Source organism: Trachypithecus francoisi, unplaced genomic scaffold, assembly GCF_009764315.1.
Source record: "Trachypithecus francoisi isolate TF-2019V2 unplaced genomic scaffold, Tfra_2.0 Lachesis_group12, whole genome shotgun sequence".
NCBI classification, from domain to species: Eukaryota; Metazoa; Chordata; class Mammalia; order Primates; family Cercopithecidae; genus Trachypithecus; species Trachypithecus francoisi.
The window spans coordinates 7,523,699-7,544,151 of record NW_022681457.1 but is presented as its reverse complement, the minus strand read 5'-3'; the positions used below and the strand labels follow the sequence as shown (position 1 = coordinate 7,544,151).

Sequence of the window (20,453 nt, the reverse complement as noted above, 5' to 3'; positions counted from 1 at the left end):
TGGCCAGCCCAACTTAGTTTTTTAATGCTTTTTAAAATGTTAAGACAGGGTCTCTGCCACCCAGGCTGGAATGCAGTGGCACAATCATAGCTCACTGCAACCTTGACTTCCTGGGGTCCTGGGCACCTCCCATCTCAACCTCGCAAGTAGCTGGGAGTAAAGGCCTTGACTCTCCACTGTGCTAATTTTCTGTGTTTGTTTTTAATAGAGATGTAGTCTGGCTTTGTTGCCCAGGCTGGTCTCCAGCTTCTAGCCTCAAGCAATCTTTCCATCTGCTCCTCCCGAAGTGCTGGGATTATAGGCATGAGTCACCTTGCATGGGAGATAAGGACCCTACATCAGGACCTCAGGTTATTTTTGAAACACAAATACCTAAGACCCACCAGCAGGCCCATTGGCTGCAGACAGTGGGGTCACCTGAAGAACTTCTCTTTGATCTGAGTACCAACTTCTCACCTCGGTCACTGGGATCCTGGACTATGGCACTGCTCCAGGCAGGCTTGGTTATCCTGCTGGTGGCAGCAATCCTCTTGAGCCTAGTGAAATGCAACTGTCTGTACCTCAATGATGTTGCACTGAGATTCTGCCAGTCAAGGTATTACTTCAATCTCCTGAGACCAGCCTCTACCTCCAGATCCAGGAAGGTCAGTGGACTAGCTTTATTAAAGGGGATATCTGGGCCAGGCATGGTGGCTCATGCCTGTAATCCCAACACTTTAGGAGGCCAAGGCGGGCAGATCACCTGAGGTCGGGAGTTAGAGACCAGCCTGGCCAACATGGTGAAACCGCATCTCTACTAAAAATACGAAATATGTGTATATATATTAGCCAGGCATGGTGGCACACGCTGTAGTCCCAGCTACTCGAGAGGCTGAGACACAAGAATTGCTTGAATCCAGGAGGTGGATGTGTGGTAAGCCAAGATTGCATCACTGCATTCCAGCCTGGGAGACAGAGCGAGACTGTCTCAAAAAATATAAAAATAAAAGGGATATCTGGATTGGCGGAGAGACTGCAGGACAGCATTCAAGTGGGGTTGAATTGGCCCAGTTGCATCTGACTTCTCACTGGCAGTTCCCAAGAATGAATGTAGAATGTGCTGGAAAAGCAATATCCTGAAGGGAAGGGAGTGGTGAGAAAAGGACAGGATGTGTTCCAGACCCCCAGAACAGGATGCCCTTTGTTGCTTTAGGCCAATGTGCCATGCATCCCTGGAGCATGAAACCCAGGATGGGCCGCCTTCCAGCCTCCCGCAACTGTGATGCAAGTTGTGATGCAAGTTGAACACACACAGAGAGACTGCATCTGCACTGGATGTTTTTCCTGAGCCTTGGGGAGCAGAACACACGAATCCCAGGCATCTGCCGATCTGTATGTAACAAATCCACTTCATGTAACTTACTGTGTTTGCGTGAGATTATCTCTCACTGAACTCAGACACATTGGCAACCAGTGTGCAGTGAACCTGCTTCACAAGCAAGGATGTGGAGAAACTATCTTGGTACATGTTGTGGGAATCTGAAAGACTGCAGTCAGTATGGAAAACAGTATCATGGGAAATTTCCTCAACTCAAGATCACCTACCAACCCTTACAGAATCATCATACATACTGGGGAAAGCATAGTTTCCCCCAGAGGTTGGGATGATGGCAAGGATGTCCCCTCTCATCACTACTGTTCCACTCAATATCAAAGGTTCCAGTCAGTGAAATAAAGGAAAACGAAATAAAAGTGACAGGCTGGGTGTGGTGTCTGAGGCCTGTAATCACAGTGCTTTGGGAGGCTGGGGAAGGAGGGTGGCCTGAGGACAGGAGAAAAAACAATAGTGTACCAACAGAAAATACGATGGTTGTACAGGCTAATACCTTCCCCAAAGGAAGGTATCTTCATCCCTGTAACCTGTGTTACTGGATATGTCAAAAGGGAGTTTACAGATGTGGTCTAGTTAAGAATCTTTAGATAAGACATTATCCTGAATTATATGGTCAAAGTGATAGAATCACAAGGTTCAATATCAGAAGGGTGCAGGTGGACGCCAAGGGACAGAGACAGTGGTGATGTGTTGAAAATAGAGGGATAAAGAGATTTTTTTCTCGCCTTTAAAGACGGAGGAAGTGGACCATGAGTCAAAGGATGTAAGTGGCCCCTGGAACCTACAAAAGGTAAGGAAACAAATTCTCCCCTGGAGATTCATTAAGAGTCACAGAACTGTGGACCCATATTAGATATGTGCCTTAAGAATTGCAAAAGAATAAGTTTTTGTTGTTCTAAGCCAATCACTGTGTATAGCAATAGGAAACTGATGAAATGATTTTATGTAGAAAATTCCAGGAAAATCTACAAAAATCTCTAGAACAAGAAAAATGTAAAGGTAGCAAAGTATAAGATCAACCTGCAAAAATATCGTCTATTTCATCAGCCAGGCATGGTGGCTTATGCCTGTAATCCCAGCACTTTGGGAGGCCAAGGTGGGCACATCACTCAAGCTCAGGAGTTTGAGACCAGCTGGGTAACATGGTGAAACCCACTACAAAACACAAAAATTTAACAGGCCATGGTGGCACATGTCTGCAGTGCCAGCTACTCAGGAAGCTGAGGTGGGAGGATGACTTAAGCCTGCAGGATAGAGGTTGCAGTAGCTGAGACTGCTCCACTGCACTCCAGCCTGGATGACAGAGTAAGATCCTGTCTCAAAATAATAATAATAGTAATAATCTTGTATATTTCGATACACTAGGAATTTACACATGAAACCTGATATTAAAAATAAAATACTATGTATGATTACTCCATTAAAAAAAGGTCAAAGAAATACATGTCAAATATTCTTAGAACTGTTATGTTACAACTACCAAATGCTGATGAAAGAAATCAAAGACAGAAAATAGAGACATATACCATATACATTTATTCGAAGACTACATAAAAAACAATATGAAATTGCACAAACCTGACACATAGGGTTAATACCTTTCCTAATTAAGGCATTCTGCAGATACTAACAAGGTTAGCAGTTATGTAGAAAGACAAACAAACCCAAACACTTAAAATAGGTAAAACATCTGACCAACAACAACAAAAGACTGGAATCCCTTCATGCGATTTCAAGTCTTCTAATACAGTAAAAGCATGTTTTCCCTTTCTCATATTTACAGTAAACCTAGTTTGTACTTGCCATTGTCTCGGAGTAAGAACCTGTCCCAGAAAAAAAAAAAAAAGAAAATTTCCATTCAAAACTAACAGGATTTAGGCCAGGCACGGTGGGTCACACCTGTAATCCCAGCACTTTGGGAGGCTGAGGCAGGCGGATCAACTGAGGACAGGAGTTCAAGACCAGCCTGGCCAACTTGGTGAAACCCCATCTCTACTCAAAATACAAAAATTAGCCAAGGATGGTGGCAGGCACCAGTAATCCCAGCTACTCAGGAGGTTGAGGCAGGAGACTAGCGTGAATCTGTGAGGCAGAGGTTGCAGTGAGCCAAGATTGTGCCACGGCACTCTGGCCTGGGCAACAGAGTGAGACTGTCTCAGAAAAAAAAAAAACACACACACATTAAAAAAAACAGGATTTATACTATTGGTTTTCCACAGAATTCTCCCAGTTGCAGAGTTTCCCAAACACTATTAGTGTGGCTTTGCAGGGTGCAATGGCTCACACCTGTAATCTCACCGGTTTGGGAGGCAGAGGAAGGAGAATGACTTGAGTTCATGAGTTCCAGGCTGCATTGAGCTATGATTGCCACTGCACTCCAACCTGGGTAACAGAGCAAGACCCTGTCTCAAAAAAAAAAAAAAAAAAAAAAAACATACAGCTTCTACTCTGCCCATCTGAGCTCTTACCTGTGTTCACACCTTTGATCCGTTCCCTCCCATCTGGATTTTTTGCTATTTTCCCTTCACTCTGCAGAGTCCAGCGCTCTCTCCTTTGTTCCCACATAGAGATAATACTCAGGTCAGGAAGACAGATTCCTGTTTATAAAAAAAAAGAGAACCAAGGTGTACTGTGACACCTTTAAAACTCAAGCCCTGGGCTGGGTCAGTGGCCCACACCTGTAATCCCAGCACTTTGGGAGGCCGAGGCAGGCAGATCACTTGAGGTCAGGAGTTCAAGACCAGCCTGGCCAACATGGCAATACCCTGCCTCTACTAAAAATATAAAAATTAGCCAGGCATGGTGGCAGACGCCTGTAATCCAGCTACTTGGGAGTCTGAGGCAGAAGAATCACTTGAACCCAGAAGGTGGAGGTTGCAGTGAGCCGAGATAGCATCACTGCACTCCAGCTTGGAAGACAGAGCGAGGCTCCATCTAATTAAAAAAAAGAAAGAAAGAAAATCCATGGTTTCCAAAACATACTTCTGTTTCCATTAATTTATTAGGAACGCTCTTCTGTCTGGCTGTTCATCTGTATCCTGTGTTATATCCTTTATAACAAAAGGTACACCTAAGTAAACTGTTTCTCCGAGTTGTGTAAATCACTCTAGCAAATTCTGGGGGCAGCTTTGTGCAGCTGAGCCCCTCAGCCTCCTGTGAGATCTAAAATCTCTATAAATGGTGTCAAACTGAGTTCAATTACAGAACACCCAGTTTTTATCTGGTGAAAAATTGCTTGTTGGTGGGAAGTAATCCTCACACATTTTGATGGCCAGAGATGAGGCATTTTGTGTTGAGTGTTTACTATTGTGTTGATTGTGAGAGTAGAAAAAACACTTTGGTTTTTCCTCCTATCTTATACACTTGCCCACAGCCTACCCCATCCCAAGAGAAGTGAAGATAGTGACCCACAGCTGAATGAGTCAAGTCACTGCCCTCTGGCAGAATAAGGACAAGTGGAAGCTAACCTCTGATACCAAGAATTATGAAATGCACATGCCTTATAGACACTTTTCCAATTCTCATCTTCGTCTGTATATTTTAAACAAATTTTATGTTTATTATAAAGAAATTAATCATAATATCCAATCAATTCATCATTCCTCTGGACTGAGCGTCCCCCCTTTCCTCATTACTGTTTCCGTCCCTCATTCTCTACCTACGTCTCATTCTCACCTTCTTTTCCTAGCTCTTTTTTTTCTCTTTATTTTCCCCCCAAGATTCTGCTCATTTCAAGCCCTTCTTCCTTCTCCTGCTCTTCCCTCTATCCTTCTCTTCCACTTGTTCTGCTCCTTTCTCACTTCTTTCACCTCTTATTCTTCTTTCTGCCCAATCTTTTGTCTCCAATCTTCATATATTTCTGCCTCTTTCTTCCCCCGTCTCTGTTGCTGCTTAGGTTCCCCTGTTAAATTCTCTCTTCCCTGCTACACCCCGCATCCCCACTCTCTGGCACCCCCAGATCCCAGGTCTCCCCAGGCTGTGGTTCTCCCTCTGCTCTCCTTGTCACTGGCTGCCCCCTCTTGCTGTCACAGCTCCATGCTTCTCTGTCTGCCCTGGCTCCAAATCCCTCCTTCTCTCCCCAGCTCTCGCATCTGGGAGGAGCCTCCCCCTTTCTGCCCCTCTCCCTATCTTGCGGAACTCTTCTCTCTCTAGAAACCCAGTTTTTCTCTGAATTTCTCTAGTTGCTTTTCTCCCTCTGCTCCTTCCTCAGCATCTTCATTCACTGTCTCTGCAAATCCTTTATCTACCATCTACTTTGCCATCTGTTTTCTGGTTTTTGTTTTTTTTTTTTTTTTTTGAGACGGAGTCTCGCTTTGTCGCCCGGGCTGGAGTGCAGTGGCCGGATCTCAGCTCACTGCAAGCTCCGCCTCCCGGGTTCACGCCATTCTCCTGCCTCAGCCTCCCGAGCAGCTGGGACTACAGGCGCCGCCAGGTCGCCCGGCTAGTTTTTTGTATTTTTTTAGTAGAGACGGGGTTTCACCGTGTTAGCCAGGATGGTCTCGATCTCCTGACCTCGTGATCCACCCGTCTCGGCCTCCCAAAGTGCTGGGATTACAGGCTTGAGCCACCGCGCCCGGCCTGTTTTCTGGTTTTTGTTTGTTTGAGATGGAGCTTCGCACTTGTCACCCAGGCTGGAGTGCAATGGTGCAATCTTGGATCACCACAACCTCTGCCTCCCGGGTACGAGCAATTCTCCTGTCTCAGCCTCCAGAGTAGCTGGGATTACAGGCATGCGCCACCACACCCAGCTAATTTTCTATTTTTTATAGAGACGGGGTTTCTCAATGTTGGTCAGGCAGGTCTTGAACTCCTGACCTCAGGTAATCTGCCCGCCTCAGCCTCCCAAAGTGCTGGGATTACAGGCATGAGCCATCGCGCCCGGCTGCCATCTGTCTATGGGTCCCCTTCATTCTTCTTTCCCATCTCACCATTTTTTCTATTTCTTCTCCTCCACACATTCACAGGGAGGGGAGTGGAGTCAGATCCCCACCTCAAGAGCACCTTTTCTGTGGGATGGAATTTGGGACGAGAGAAACCTTAATGTCCTGAGATAGAAATCACATCCCCACACTCGAAATCAGGAGAAGCAGCGACCGGAAAGGGGAGACCTGGGGAGTAGAAGGGCCCCCCATCAAGGAGGAAAAAGGCAGGAGAAAGTCAGGAGAGGGCGGGGTCTGCAGGATCCCAGGACCAGGAAGAGTTCGCGGCCTCCCTGGGACTGGGGCTGCATCCCTGCTCTCCAGGGGCCGATGAGGGAGCGACTGGGAAGCACCCAGGGCAGGAATCAACCTTGCTGTGAGGACCTTAGAAAAGCTGCAGGCGAGTGTAGGGGACACTGAAGGATTTGAGGCAGGAAAACTCCGCGATAAGAGCTGTCTACATGGCCTTGTGGCAGAAGCTCAGGGGACATGACCCTGTCAAATTGAGTCCATTAAACCTCTTTGTCTTCATAAATTACCCAGTCTTGGGTATTTCTTTATTAACAGCGTGAGAACAGACTAATACAGTAAATTGGTAATGGTAGAGTGGGGTGCTGCTATAAGGATACCTCAAAATGTGGAAGCAAATTTGGAACTGGGTAACAGGCAAAGGCTGCAACAGTTTGGAGGGCTCAAAAGAAGACAGGAAGATGTGGGAAAGTTTGGAGCTTCCTAGAGAATGGTTGTTGAATGGTTCTGACCAAAAAGTCCAGGCTGAAGGTGGTCTCAGATGGAGATGAGGAACTTTATTGGGAACTGGAGCAGGTGTGCTGCAGGGGCAGAGCCCTCATGGAGAACCTCTGCTAGAGCAGTGCAGAAGTAAAATGTGGAGTTGGAGCCCCCACACAGAATACTCACGGAGGCACTAACTAGTGAAGCTGTGAGAAAAGAGCCACCCTCCTCCAGACCCCAGAATGGTAGATTCACTGACAGCTTGCAGCGTGTACCTGGAAAAGTAGCAGACACTCAACACCAGCCTGTGAAAGCAGCCAGGCGAGGAGCTGTACCCTGCAAAGTCACAGGCACGGAGGTGTCCAAGACCATGGGAACCTACCTCTTGCATCAGTGTGACCTGGATGTGAGACATGGAGTCAAGAGAGATCATTTCAGAGCTTTAAGATTTGACTGCCCTGCTGGATTTCAGACTTGCATGGGGCCTGTGACCTGTTTTGGCCAATTTCTCCCATTTGGAATGGGTGTTATTTATCCAATGCCTGTAACTCCATTGTACCTAGGAAATAACTAACTTGCTTTTGATTTTACAGACTCATAAGCAGAAGAGACTTGCTTGTCTCAGATGAAAATTTGGACTGTGGACTTTTGAGTTAATGCTGAAATAAGACTTTGGGGGACTGTTGGAAAGGCATGATTGGTTTTCAAATGTGAGGACGTGAGATTTGGGAGGGACCAGGGGCAAAATGTTACGGTTTGGCTGTGTCCCCACCAAATCTCATCTTGAATTGTAGCTCCCATAATCCCCACATGTTGTGGGAGGGACCCAGTGGGAGGTACGTGAATCATGGGGGTGGGATTTTCCCATGCTGTTCTCATGATAGTGAATAAATGTCATGAGATCTTATGGTTTTATAAAGGGCAGTTTCCCTGCATAGGCTCTCTCTTGCCTGCCACCATGTAAAACATGCGTATGCTCCTCATTCACCTTCCGCCATGATTGTGAGGTATCTCTAACCCTGTGGAACTGCGAGTCCAATAAACCTCTTTTTCTTTATAAATTACACAGTCTTGGGTATGTCTGTATTAGCAGCATGAGAACAGACTAATATAATATCCCAGGCTACTCACCTATCCCTGTTCTCCAATTTGGACCAGCTGGGGAAGTCCATCCTGCTTTCCCCAGAAAGCCTCATTACGTAGTAAACATTTGCAGACCATGTCAGTGTATGGCATCACCATTCTCAATATCTAAACCAAACTTTAGGTGGACTTCAAACAAATTCCAGTAGAGCAGTCAAAAGATCAAATTATCGACCAGGCGTGGTGGCTCACACCTATAATCCCAGTACCTTGGGAGGCTGAGGTGGGCGGATCACAAGGTGAAGAGATCAAGACCACCCTGGCCAACATGGTGAAACCCCGTCTGTATTAAAAATACAAAAATTAGCTGGGCGCAATGGCTCACGCCTGTAATCCCAGCACTTCAGGAGGCCGAGGCAGGTGGATCACGAGGTCAGGAGATCGAGATCATCCTGGCTAACACAGTGAAACCACGTCTCTACTAAAAATACAAAAAATTAGTCAGGTGAGGTGGCAGGCACCTGTAGTTCCAGCTACTCAGGAGGCTGAAGAGAATGGCATGAACCCGGGGGCAGAGCTTGCAGTGAGCCGAGATCACGTCACTGCACTCCAGACTGGGCGACAGAGCGAGACTCCTTCTCAAAAAAAAAAAAATACAAGAATTACCTGGGTGTGGTGGTGTGCACTTGTAGTCCAGCTACTCAAGAGGCTGAGGCAGCCATTTGAACCCAGGAGGTGGAGGTTGCAGTGAGCCAAGATCACACCACTGCACTCCAGCCTGGTGACAGAATGACACTCTGTCTCAAAAAAAAAAAAGTTCAAACTGCCAAAAATGTTTTAAGTGGGAGTATATGAAGTTTCTAGTTGATCTACAAAAGCAAAAAAAAAAAAAAAAAATCCCATTCTGTGTGACGATTCTTAAGAGAAAATTTATGGGCCGGGTGCGGTGGCTCATGCCTGTAATCCCAGCACTTTGGGAGTCCGAGGCGGGTGGATCACGAGGTCAGGAGTCTTAGACCAGACTGGCCAATATGGTGAAACGCTGTCTCTACTAAAAATACAAAAATTAGCTGGGCGTGGTGGTACGCGCCTGTAGTCACAGTTACTTGGGAGGCCGAGGCACAAGAATCGCTTGAACCTGGGAGGCGGAGGTTGCAGTGAGCCAAGATCGCGCCACTGCACTCCAGCCTGGGTGACAGAGTGAGACTCAGTCTCAAACAAAAAAAAAAAGAAAATTTATGAATGTTAATATTTTTCCACTTATGTCACTGAGGACTACTAGGAAAAATAAAGACATTGTGGTACAGTAATTTCACTCTTATTCAATACTTTCTTTCATTTAATAGTATTTGTCATATATTTGTATTTTTGTGTTATAAAAATTAAAGTGCATGCCATGAGTCTTCTTTGGCACACTTAGGCACACAGAAATATAATGAACAGTGAAATGTTTGATGGACTTTTGAGGGTGTATGAGGCTGAAATGGCACTGTTATGGATTATATGTACCCATATAAGCATTCTCTGCCAAAGCACAGAGAGAATAACTCAAGTATTAAGTATGATTAGTCTAAATTATACTTACCCAAGGATATGCACTCACAAGTGTATGCACATGTTGTTTCATTTCACACACACACAAAAGTGTTCTGGATGCATCAACCTTAAAATTCTAATGGTGCATTTTTTAAAATGCCTATTTTATACTAGAGTAGACACATATCACTGCTACATAGCTCAGTGTGAAGACAAAAAAAACCAAATTGCAGAGTATTTACTATTAATGGTGCATTATTGTGCAGTATATTCTCCTAAGGGGGGAATAAAATAGTTGGTAAACATGATGTGATTCATACTTAGGAAGATTTTAATTTTATTAACTAAAACATGAGAACTATGTACATTCTAAATCAAACAGTTGGAAATTATGCCAACAGTTAAATGTAAATGCTACTCAAGAACATGGCATTCTAGTAGTTTAAATTCTCTAATCTAACTCTTCTCTCTTCCATTTCAAAAATGACCACTTTCTTTTTTTTTTGAGACAGAGTTTTGCTCTTGTCACCCAGGCTGCAGTGCAATAGTGCGATCTTGGCTCACTGCAACCTCTGCCTCCCGGGTTCAAGCGATTCTCCTGCCTCAGCCTCCAGAGTAGCTGGGATTACAATAATCTACCACCACGCTCAGCTAACTTTTGTAGTTTTAGTAGAGATGGGGTTTGGCGATGTTGGCCAGGCTGGTCTCAAACTCCTGACCTCAAGTGATCCACCCACCTCGGCCTCCCAAAGTGCTGGGATTATAGGTGTGAGCCACTGCACCCAGCCAAAAATGACTTTTTAATCATTCTTGCCTAAACAGTGATTGCTATGCAATTCACGTGGCCATCATCTCCCTTGCATTATTTCTACAGATATGCTCTATTTCATGGCTAGTTGGTAGAGCACAGAAGCACTGTGCCCTTCTGTCAGGAAAAACGTGCTCAGCAATAGTATGATCACTGCCATTATAGTTTTACATGATTCCTCCCCACCTCTATGCTCTCTAAATCAGACAATAATCTGAAAACACAGTGTTGCTTCTTCCTTGGGAAACTGATAGAAACGATTTTCAGCTAATGAAGTCATCTCTGTCATCCTACTGATTCTTTTTTTTTTTTTTTTTTTTTTTTTTTGAGACGGAGTCTTGCTCTGCCGCCCTGGCTGGAGTGCAGTGGCCGAGTCTCAGCTCACTGCAAGCTCCGCCTCCTGGGTTTACGCCATTCTCCTGCCTCAGCCTCCCAAGCAGCTGGGACTACAGGCGCCCGCCATGTCGCCCGGCTAGTTTTTTGTATTTTTTAGTAAAGACGGGGTTTCACCATGTTAGCCAGGATGGTCTCGATCTCCTGACCTCGTGATCCGCCCGTCTCGGCCTCCCAAAGTGCTGGGATTACAGGCTTGAGCCACCGCGCCCGGCCTCTTTTTTGTTTTTTGGTTTTTTTGGTTGAGACTGAGTCTCACTCTATCGCCCAGGCTGGAGTGCAGTGGTGCAATCTCAGCTCATTACAAGCTCCACCTCCCAGGTTCATACCATTCTCCTGCCTCAGCCTCCCGAGTAGCTGGGACTACAGGTGTCTGCCACCATGCCCGGCTAATTTTCTGTATTTTTAGTAGGGACGGGATTTCACTGTGTTAGCCAGGATGGTCTTGATCTCCTAACCTCATGATCCACCTGCCTCGGCCTCCCAAAGTACTGGGATTACAGGCATGAGTCACCGCGCCCGGCATCCTACTGATTCTTTTCAAGAGACCACAGTGAAAGGTCTGTCAAGAAGTCACATGAAGTGATTTCAAAGTTGAGGATGAAAGTCATAAAATGTAAAGTAGCCTTTCCAAAAAACCCCATATGATTATGTTTTTTAATTGCCCTTGGACCTTTGACATACATCACATCATGAGATTCAACATATTTGGAGCTGTGATTTTCTGCAGCATGCAATATCATAAATATTGGAGAACTAGAGCCTGAGTTACCGCTTATGTAAATCTTATGTTCCATAGTAATGATCCTTGAATAATAGCCTCAGCACACACAATCCATCTGTGTGGTTTCATCCAAGATGTATATTTTGATATCTAGTCATTTGGCAGGCCTCAAGTGACCTGTGTCATACATACATTGCTATGATTTCTCTTTAGTATGGAATCTCTGATACTGATTAATGCTAGATCTCAGGATGAAGAGTTGCCATACTCAGTTTGTAAGAACTCTCTCATGAATGAATTCTCTCATGCTGTGCAAAGTGTCAATTATTACTAAAGATCTTACCACACACATTTCATCTGTACGGCTTCTCTCCAGTATGGATTCTGTGATGATCTGCAAGGTCTGAATTTCGAGTGAAGTCCTCACCACATTCATGACATCTGTAGGGTTTCTCTCTAGTATGAATTCTCTCATGTTTTGTTAGGTATAACTTGTGGCTGAAGACCTTGCCACATTCATTGCATTTGTAAGGCTTCTCTCTGGTATGAATTTGCCTGTGTCGTGCAAGGTGTGAATTGTGACCAAAGACTTTGCCACATTCACTACATTTGTAAGGTTTCTCTCCAGTATGGATTCTGTGATGATTTGCAAGGTTTGAATTTCGAGTGAAGTCCTTGCCACATTCATGACATCTGTAAGGTTTCTCTCCAGTATGAAATCGCTGATGATTGCTTAGAGATAATCTATGCCTGAAGACCTTGGCACATTCTTTACATTTGTAAGGTTTCTCTCCAGTATGAATTAGTAGATGGGCAGTAAGGCCTGAACAGTCTCTAAATGCTTTGCCACATTCATTACATTTGTAAGGTTTCTCTCCAGTATGAACTCTCTGATGTCGTGTAAGGCATGAAAGTCGACTAAATACCTTGCCACAGTCACTGCATTTGTAAGGTTTCTCTCCAGTATGTATTCTCTGATGTTGTCCAAGGTGTGAATTGTAACTGAAGACTTTGCCACATTCATTACATTTGTAAGGTTGCTCTCCTGTGTGCGTTCTATGATGATTGGTTAGACAAAACTTGTGCCTGAAGACTTTGCCACATTCTTTACACTCATAAGGTTTCTCTCCAGTATGGATTCTTTGATGTCTGGTAAGGTGTGCATTTCGATTGAAGACCTTGCCACATTTATTACATTTGTGAAGTTTCTCTCCAGTGTGAATTACAAGATGAGCAGTCAGGCCTGAACCTCCTGAAAATGCTTTGCCACATTCCTTACATTTGTAAGGTTTCTCTCCACTATGAATTTTCTGATGTCGTGCAAGGTGTGCATTTCTATTGAAGACCTTGCCACACTCATTACATTTGTAAGGTTTCTCTCCAGTATGGATTCTGTGATGATTTGCAAGGTGAGAATTTTGAGTGAAGACTTTGCCACACTCATTACATTTGTAAGGTTTCTCTCCAGTATGGATTCTCTGATGTCGTGCAAGGAGTGAAATTCGATTGAAGAGCTTGCCACATTCATGACACTTGTAAGGCTTCTCACCAGTATGAATTCTTTGATGTTGCACAAGGTTTGAACTGTTACTAAAGACCTTGTCACAGTCATTACATTTGTAAGGGTTATCTGCAGTGTGGATTACTTGATGGTTAGCAAGGCTTGAAGACACACTAAAGACTTTGCCGTGCTCATTACATTCACAAGATTTTCCCCTAATTTGTGCTTTTTGTTCTTGTGGGAGAAATGGAGAATCATCAAAATCATTTCTATATTTATTTAAAATGTGGGATTTGACAGTAGAATAAATTTTTTGAAGTGGTGAAACTAAGGAATTGTTGTTGATAGGTTTTTCGACAGGTTTACATCCAGAAATATTCCTTTCAGCTTGAAATACCTGCAGTTCACTCAGATGTAACTGAAAGGTTAATCCAAGTTGATTTTTAAGAGATTTGTTTTCTGTATTGCTTCCCAATTTTGAGCTGTTCTCTAAAAAAGAAAGAAAAAAGTGGAACTTCAACCCATGACAATGGCACGTTCAGTGTCTGACAGAGAGCCCAGATTCTGCCTCACCTGACTCAGACATTGGAAGGAATATGAGCATACTGTGTGTATCATGCTGGCAGTACAGAAAACAAAAGGGATGGAAGGATGCATTAGAGCAGTGGGGAACCTGCAGGAGTCAGGTGGATTGTGGGTGAGTTTGAGAGAGATTATGAGCAGAGAAATACAACAGAAATTGAAAGCTTCTGAGAAAAAGCAGGGATGAGCCTCTTACAGAAAATCAAAAATTTGAGATCAGCTGTATAGTCATTAGTAATAGTACTTCCACAAGCCAGAAAAAAGCACATCACCAGAAAAGGAGTAACTGTTCCTACACCCTTTATAGCAGGCTAACTAGTAAAGGTATCCTCCTGCACAACTCTTATATAAAATACCTGCAAGAAGTGGTGGCTTTACCAAACCTAAACCAAAAATTATGAGGCCTACAAAAGTACAGGGAAATATGGCTAAAATTATGATCAATCAATCAATCTCCACAAAACAAGCCTAAAAATAGGCAGCCCTCTGAATTACTTGACGGGTATTTAAAGCAACTGACTTAAGATGCTTAATGAGCTAAAAAAGATAACACAGATAACTAAACAAAATCTGGCAAACATTACATGAAAAGAAAAAGAATATCCATCACAGGAGAAACTACTAAAACCAAAAGACCAGAAATTCTGGAGCTGAAATATGAAAACTGAAGTAATAATTCACTAAGGGATTCAACCACAGACTGCAAAAGGAACAGAAAACAATGAGCAAACTGTAAGACACATTATTCAAAAGAATCAGCTCCAAAGAGCAAAAGGAAAAAATGATGAAGAAAACCAACCCCAGTACATTTTTGAGATACTATCAGGTGAAACAATATACAAACTATTGGAGATTCACAGGAAGACAGAGGATTCGAAATCACCATTGCAGAAATAATGCTCAAACATCCCCAATATAAGGAAAGAAATGAATATACAAATTCAAGAAGCTTGACCATGCTAACTAAAACTAACCCAAGGACATTCACACAGAGACATACTATAAAGAAATGATCAAAACTCAAAGACAAAGAAACAATCTTGATAGTAGCGACAAAAAAAGACTTGTCATATAAAGGGAAACTGTATAACATTATAGACTTGTCATATAAAGGGAAACTGTATAACATTATGTATATTCTTCAACAGAAACTTTGTAGGCTACAAGGCAGTGAGAGGATATGTTGAAAACATTTAAAGAAAAAAATGGCAAAAATACCAAGAATACTATATTTAGTAACATTCACCTGCAAAAATAAGAAATGTAGATGTTCTTAGAAAATGAAGAGCTGAGGGAGTGCACTGGTATTCTAGACTTGCCCAACAAGAAATGCTAAAGGGACTGCATCAATGTAAAATAAAAGGTCTCTAAATAGTATCTTTAACCTCAATGAAAATAGAAAGTTCACCATTAAAGGTCAGTAAATAATCAAATATAGAGATATTTATTATTACCCTTTTGTAACTTGACTTTTAATGGTTTTTGTTTGTTTGTTTTTTGAGACAGAGTCTTGCTCTGTCACTCAGGCTGGAGTGCAGTGGCACGATCTCAGCTCACTGCAACCTCCACCTCCCGAGTTCAAGCAATTCTCCCACCTCAGTGTCCTACCCAAGTAGTAGCTGGGATTATAGGCATGCATTACCACACTTGGCTAATTTTTGTATTTTTAGTAGAGACAGGGTTTTGCCGTGGCAGCCAGGCATGACCTCAGGTGATCCACCTGCCTCAGCCTCCCATAATTCTTTCCTAGCAATTAAAAGACAAAATCATTTTAAAAGCGCTATACATGTATGTTAATGGGACCATAACATATATCAAAATAATTTCTGCCATTAATAACAGAAAGTGAGAGCAGAGTTGTGAAGTAGACCTTTCTGTACCTAATAAAAGTTACACTGTTAATATTTAAAAATAGAATGTTTTAATTTCACAGTATTTGAAGTACCTGCAATGCTAACCACAAAAATAAAATATATCAGACACACACAAGAGATAGGATTCAAGTATCTCACTACAATGACACAAGCAAAACACTACAGAAGGCAGTAAGAAAGAAATGTAGGGGAAAAAATCTACAAGATATTAAATAATCTACAGATAATAATCTAATATGTATTCTGTTTTTTGTTTTTTGTTTTTTTTTTGAGACGGAGTCTCGCTCTGTCGCCCAGGCTGGAGTGCAGTGGCGTGATCTCGGCTCACTGCAAGCTCCGCCTCCCAGGTTCACGCCATTCTCCTACCTCAGCCTCTTTTGTTTTTAATAGTTTCTATGTTTGATACTCTCCTTCTTTTCATGTAATGTTGGCCTGATTTAACTTTGGAATCAGAAGAAAACAAGATTTACTAAATCCTATCTGCAAGAAACTCCCTTTAATTCTAAGGACACACACAAGCTGAAATGGAAAGGATGGAAAAATATATTCCATGCAAACAGTAACCAGCAGAGAGTACAGGTGGCAGTGTTAATATGAGAGAACAGACTTTTACTCAAAAATCATAAGAGACAAAGATTATTATAAAATGATGAAAGACTCGATTCACCAAGAAGATATAACAATTATAAATATATAAACACCAAGTGTCAGAGCTCCTAAGTACAGAATGAGGCTGGGTGCAGTGGCTCATGTCTGTAATCCCAGCCCTTTGGGAGACTGAGGCAGGAGGATTGCTAGAGCCTAAGAGTTTGAGATAAGCCTGAGCAACATACTGAGACCCCATCTCTATTAAAAGTAGTAAGTAAATAAATAAAAACTAAGTATAGAATGGAAACTTGATAAAACTCCAAAGAGAAATATTGTTCCACAATATTATAGTTGAATTCAATATTCTAGTTTTGAAAATGGATAGAACCAGACAGAAGAACAATAAAGAAACTGAGGATTCCGGTTGGGAGCAGTGGCTCCTGCTTATAATTCCAACACTTTGGAAGGCGGAGGTGCGAAGATCACTGGATCCTAAGGGTTCAAGTCCAGCCTGGGCAACAAAGCAAGACCCTGTCTCCACAAAAAAATTTTAAAAATTAGCCAGGCATGGTGGTGCATGCCTGTAGTCCCAGCCACTTGGGAGGCTGAGGCAGGAGGATCACTTGAAGCCCGGAGATGCAGGCTACTATGACGTATGGCAGTACCACTGCACTCCAGCCTGGGCAGAAGAGCAAGAATATATCTAAAACGGAAAAAAAAAGGAGGAAATGGAAGACCCAAACACCACTACAGACCCATGAGACATACGAGATATATACAGAACACACCACCCAAAACAGCAGAATACAAATTGTTCTCCAATTTCCATGGAACAACTTCCAGAATAGACCTCACAGGAGGATATAAAATGAATGTTTGAAGATTTAAGGCTGAGCACAGTGGCTCATGCCTATAATCACAGCACTCTGAGAGGCCGAGGTGGGTGGATTGCTTGAGCTCAGGAAGTCGAGGCTGCAGTGAGCTGTGATCATGCTAATGCATGGCCTGGGCAACAGAGTGTGACTTGGTCTTAAAAGAAAAAAAAAAAATCTGAAATCATATAAACGATTGATTCCCATCATCATGAAACATAACTAGAAATGAACAGCAGAGGAAAAATGTATTAAGTCCACAAATATGTGCAATTTTAACAACACACTTAAAAAACCCAAGGGTTGAAAAAAGAAATCACAAGAAAAATTAGAAAATATCTTGATACAAAGAAAAACAGAAACACAACACACTAGAACTTGGAATGTAACAACAACGGTACTGGGAAGGCTATTATGACACCGTCTGTTTACATTAAAAAACAAACAAATGGGCCAGGCACACTGACTCGCACTTGGAACCTCAGCACTGTGAGAGGCCAAGCAGAAGCCCAGTTCAAGACCAGCTTAAGCAACACAGCAAGACCCCATCTCTACTAAAAATTTTAAAAATTACCTGGGCATAGTGGCGCATGCCTGTGATCCCCACTAATGGAGAGGCTGAAGCAGGAGAATTGCTTGAGCTCAGGAGTTCGAGGCTAGAGTGAACCATGATCGTGTCATTGAACTTCAGCCTTATTACCAGGCTACCTTCATCAAAACAGAACTGTAGTTCTTCAAACTTATTACCAAGCTACCTTCATCAAAACAGAACTGTAGTGACATGAAGACAGATATGTATAAACAAAGGGAGAACAGAGAGGCCAGAAACAAACCCTCAAAAATGTAGTTAAATCGTGTTCCATAAGAATGCCAAAACCACGTGAGGAGAAAAGGACTGTCACTCCAACAGATAGTGCTCCGGAAATTGGATATCTACATGCAAAGGAATGAAGTTGAACCCTTACTTTACACCCTATGCACAAATTAACTTAAGAATTGATTTATGACCTAAAATTAAGATCAAAAACTATAAAACTCCTGGAAAAAATAATAGATAAAAAGCTTTATGACAGTGGATTCAACAATGTTTTTTCCTGGCTATAACCTCAATAGAACAAGAAAGAAGGTAAAAATACATAAAATGCACTACAACAAGATAGATAATGATTATGAATGAAGGAAAACAATTGCCAGAGTGAAAAGGAAACTTACTAATGTAACAAAATATTTGCAAATCAAATCTCTAAGACATTAATATCGAAGATAATATGTAACTCATACGAATAAAAAAGATATTTCATTTAATATTATTGAATAAAAGTAAATGAAAAATTAAGAAATAAGGAAAAGAGTGGAATACACATTTCTCCAGAGGTGATATACAAACAACTAACAACCACATGAAAACATGCAAAATATCACTAATCGTTAGAAAAATGCAAAGAAAACCCAAACGTTTATTGTTTAAAAAAACCCAAAAAACAAACCACAAAAAAAAACCCAGTAAATCACAAGTGGCAAAAATGTGCAGAAATGGGAGACTTATATCCTGTTGTTGGAAATGGTGCAAAGAAGTATGGGCCAGGTGTGGTCGCTCATGCCTGTAATCTCAGCACTTTGGGAGGCTGAGGTGGATGGATCACCTGAGGCCAGGAGTTGGAGACCAGCCTGGCCAACATGGTAAAACCCTGTCTCTATTAAAGAAGTACAAAAATTAGATGGGGATGGAGGCACACGCCTGTAATCCCAGCTATTCGGGAGGATGAGGAACAAGAATCACTTGAACCTGGGAGACGGAGGTTGCAGTGAACTGAGATTGTATACCGCACTCCATCCTGGGTGACACAGTGAGACCCTGTCTCAAAAATAAAATAATAATAATAATAAAGTAAACAAGTATGACATTTTCTCAAATAATCCAAAATCAAATTACCAGTATAGGCAACAATTCCTCATCTGGGTATATATACAAAAGAACTAAAGATAGCATCTTAAAGAGATATTTAGAAACCCATGTTCATTGCAACATTATTAAAAATATCAGAGCTGGGTATGGGGGCTCACACCTGTAATCCCAGCACTTTAGGAGGCTGAGGTGGGTGGATCACCTGACCTCAGGAGTTTGAGACCAGCCTGGCCAACATGGTGAAACCCCAACAGTACGACAAATACAAAAAAACTAGCTGGGCGTGGTGGTGGGCACCTGTAATCCCAGCTACTTGGGAGGCTGAGGCAGGAGATTCACTTAACCCGGGAGGCGGAGGCTGCAGTGAGCCGAGATGGTGGCACTGCACTCCAGCCTGGGCAACAAGAGCAAAACTCTGTCTCAAAAAAAAAAAAAAAAAATCAGAGGTAGAAGCAACCCAGGTGTCCAACAACAGATAAAGAGATAAACAAAAGTGATATACACATAAAAAGAAACATTCTTCGGTCCTAATACAAAAATGTCTTTGTATGCTACAAAATGGATGAACTTGGAAGATACTATGCTAAGTGAAATAAGCCAGTCGTAAAAAGACAAATACAATATGATTCCCCTTACATGAGGTATGTAAAATACTGAAATTAATAGAAAGAGAACAGAAAGGGGAGAGTGAGTGAAGTTGGGTGGGAGGAGTGAGTTTAAATGTTTCTGGTAATTAATTCAATCTAAATTCAAACAACAACAAAAATACTCTATTTAAACTCTGTTACACTCACACAACGTAAAAATGTTATAAAATTTGATGAAATAAAAAAGGAATAGAAGAGATACCAATACTTGACATATTAGCAGATACATAGTTGTGAGTGTGAACAAATGGAAGTTAATGTGCACTTATCTAAAACTAATAAATTTGGCTTCATAATTCTCACAGAAAAACAAATCACTATGCAGAAAATAAGTAAGCAACCCACAGTGGGAATGGTTTCTACTGAAGGGCACCACGCTTTCTGGCTCATAATTGCCATAGCCCTTGTTACAGTCTTTTGTTACAATGTTGGTGTGCCTTAGGCCTCCAAAGCAGGTCTCAGGAAATAGAATCTCTCTCTTAGGCCTCCAAAGCAGGTCTCAGGAAATAGAATCTCTCTCTTAGGCCTCCAAAGCAGGTCTCAGGAAATAGAATCTCTCTCTCTCTGACCTTCTCTAGCCTTCTTTTCCCTTGTCCAAGGCAGAACTCTCATCTTCCCCAATTTTCCAATTACAGATCATAAGACCTTTATTTCAGAAAGAGTTCCGGCCCATAGCCTGGAGGAAATCTTGCACAGAGCCACCAAGAAGAATCTGAACAGATGGGCCTGATAGGATTTAGATCATACACTCTTTGTAGAATCACATTTTGACATATTTGTCCATGCTTCAATAATGGCTATGTAATGAAGCTTCCATAGAAACCCAAAAGGAGGGCGGGCGCAGTGGCTCACACCTAGAATCCCAGCACTTTGAGAGGCCGAGGTGGGTGGATCATTAGGTCAGGAGTTCAAGACC

General features: G+C 42.4%; 1 protein-coding gene across 5 annotated transcripts in view; it reads right to left on the bottom strand.

Annotated features, from left to right (window-relative positions):
- The window catches only part of LOC117093599 (zinc finger protein 610), a 183,231-nt gene that overhangs the window by 116,988 nt on the left and 45,790 nt on the right, over positions 1-20,453 (bottom strand). For 2 of the 5 annotated variants that reach the window (XM_033228914.1, XM_033228916.1), the window contains one exon: positions 11,267-13,557. The exons of the other annotated variants lie outside the window; for them this stretch is intronic. In XM_033228914.1, the coding sequence (XP_033084805.1) occupies positions 11,921-13,557 (1,637 nt within the window). In that variant the 3' untranslated portion in view covers positions 11,267-11,920. Of the gene's footprint in view, positions 1-11,266; positions 13,558-20,453 lie in introns of those variants that run through there. 5 annotated transcript variants of the gene reach the window in all.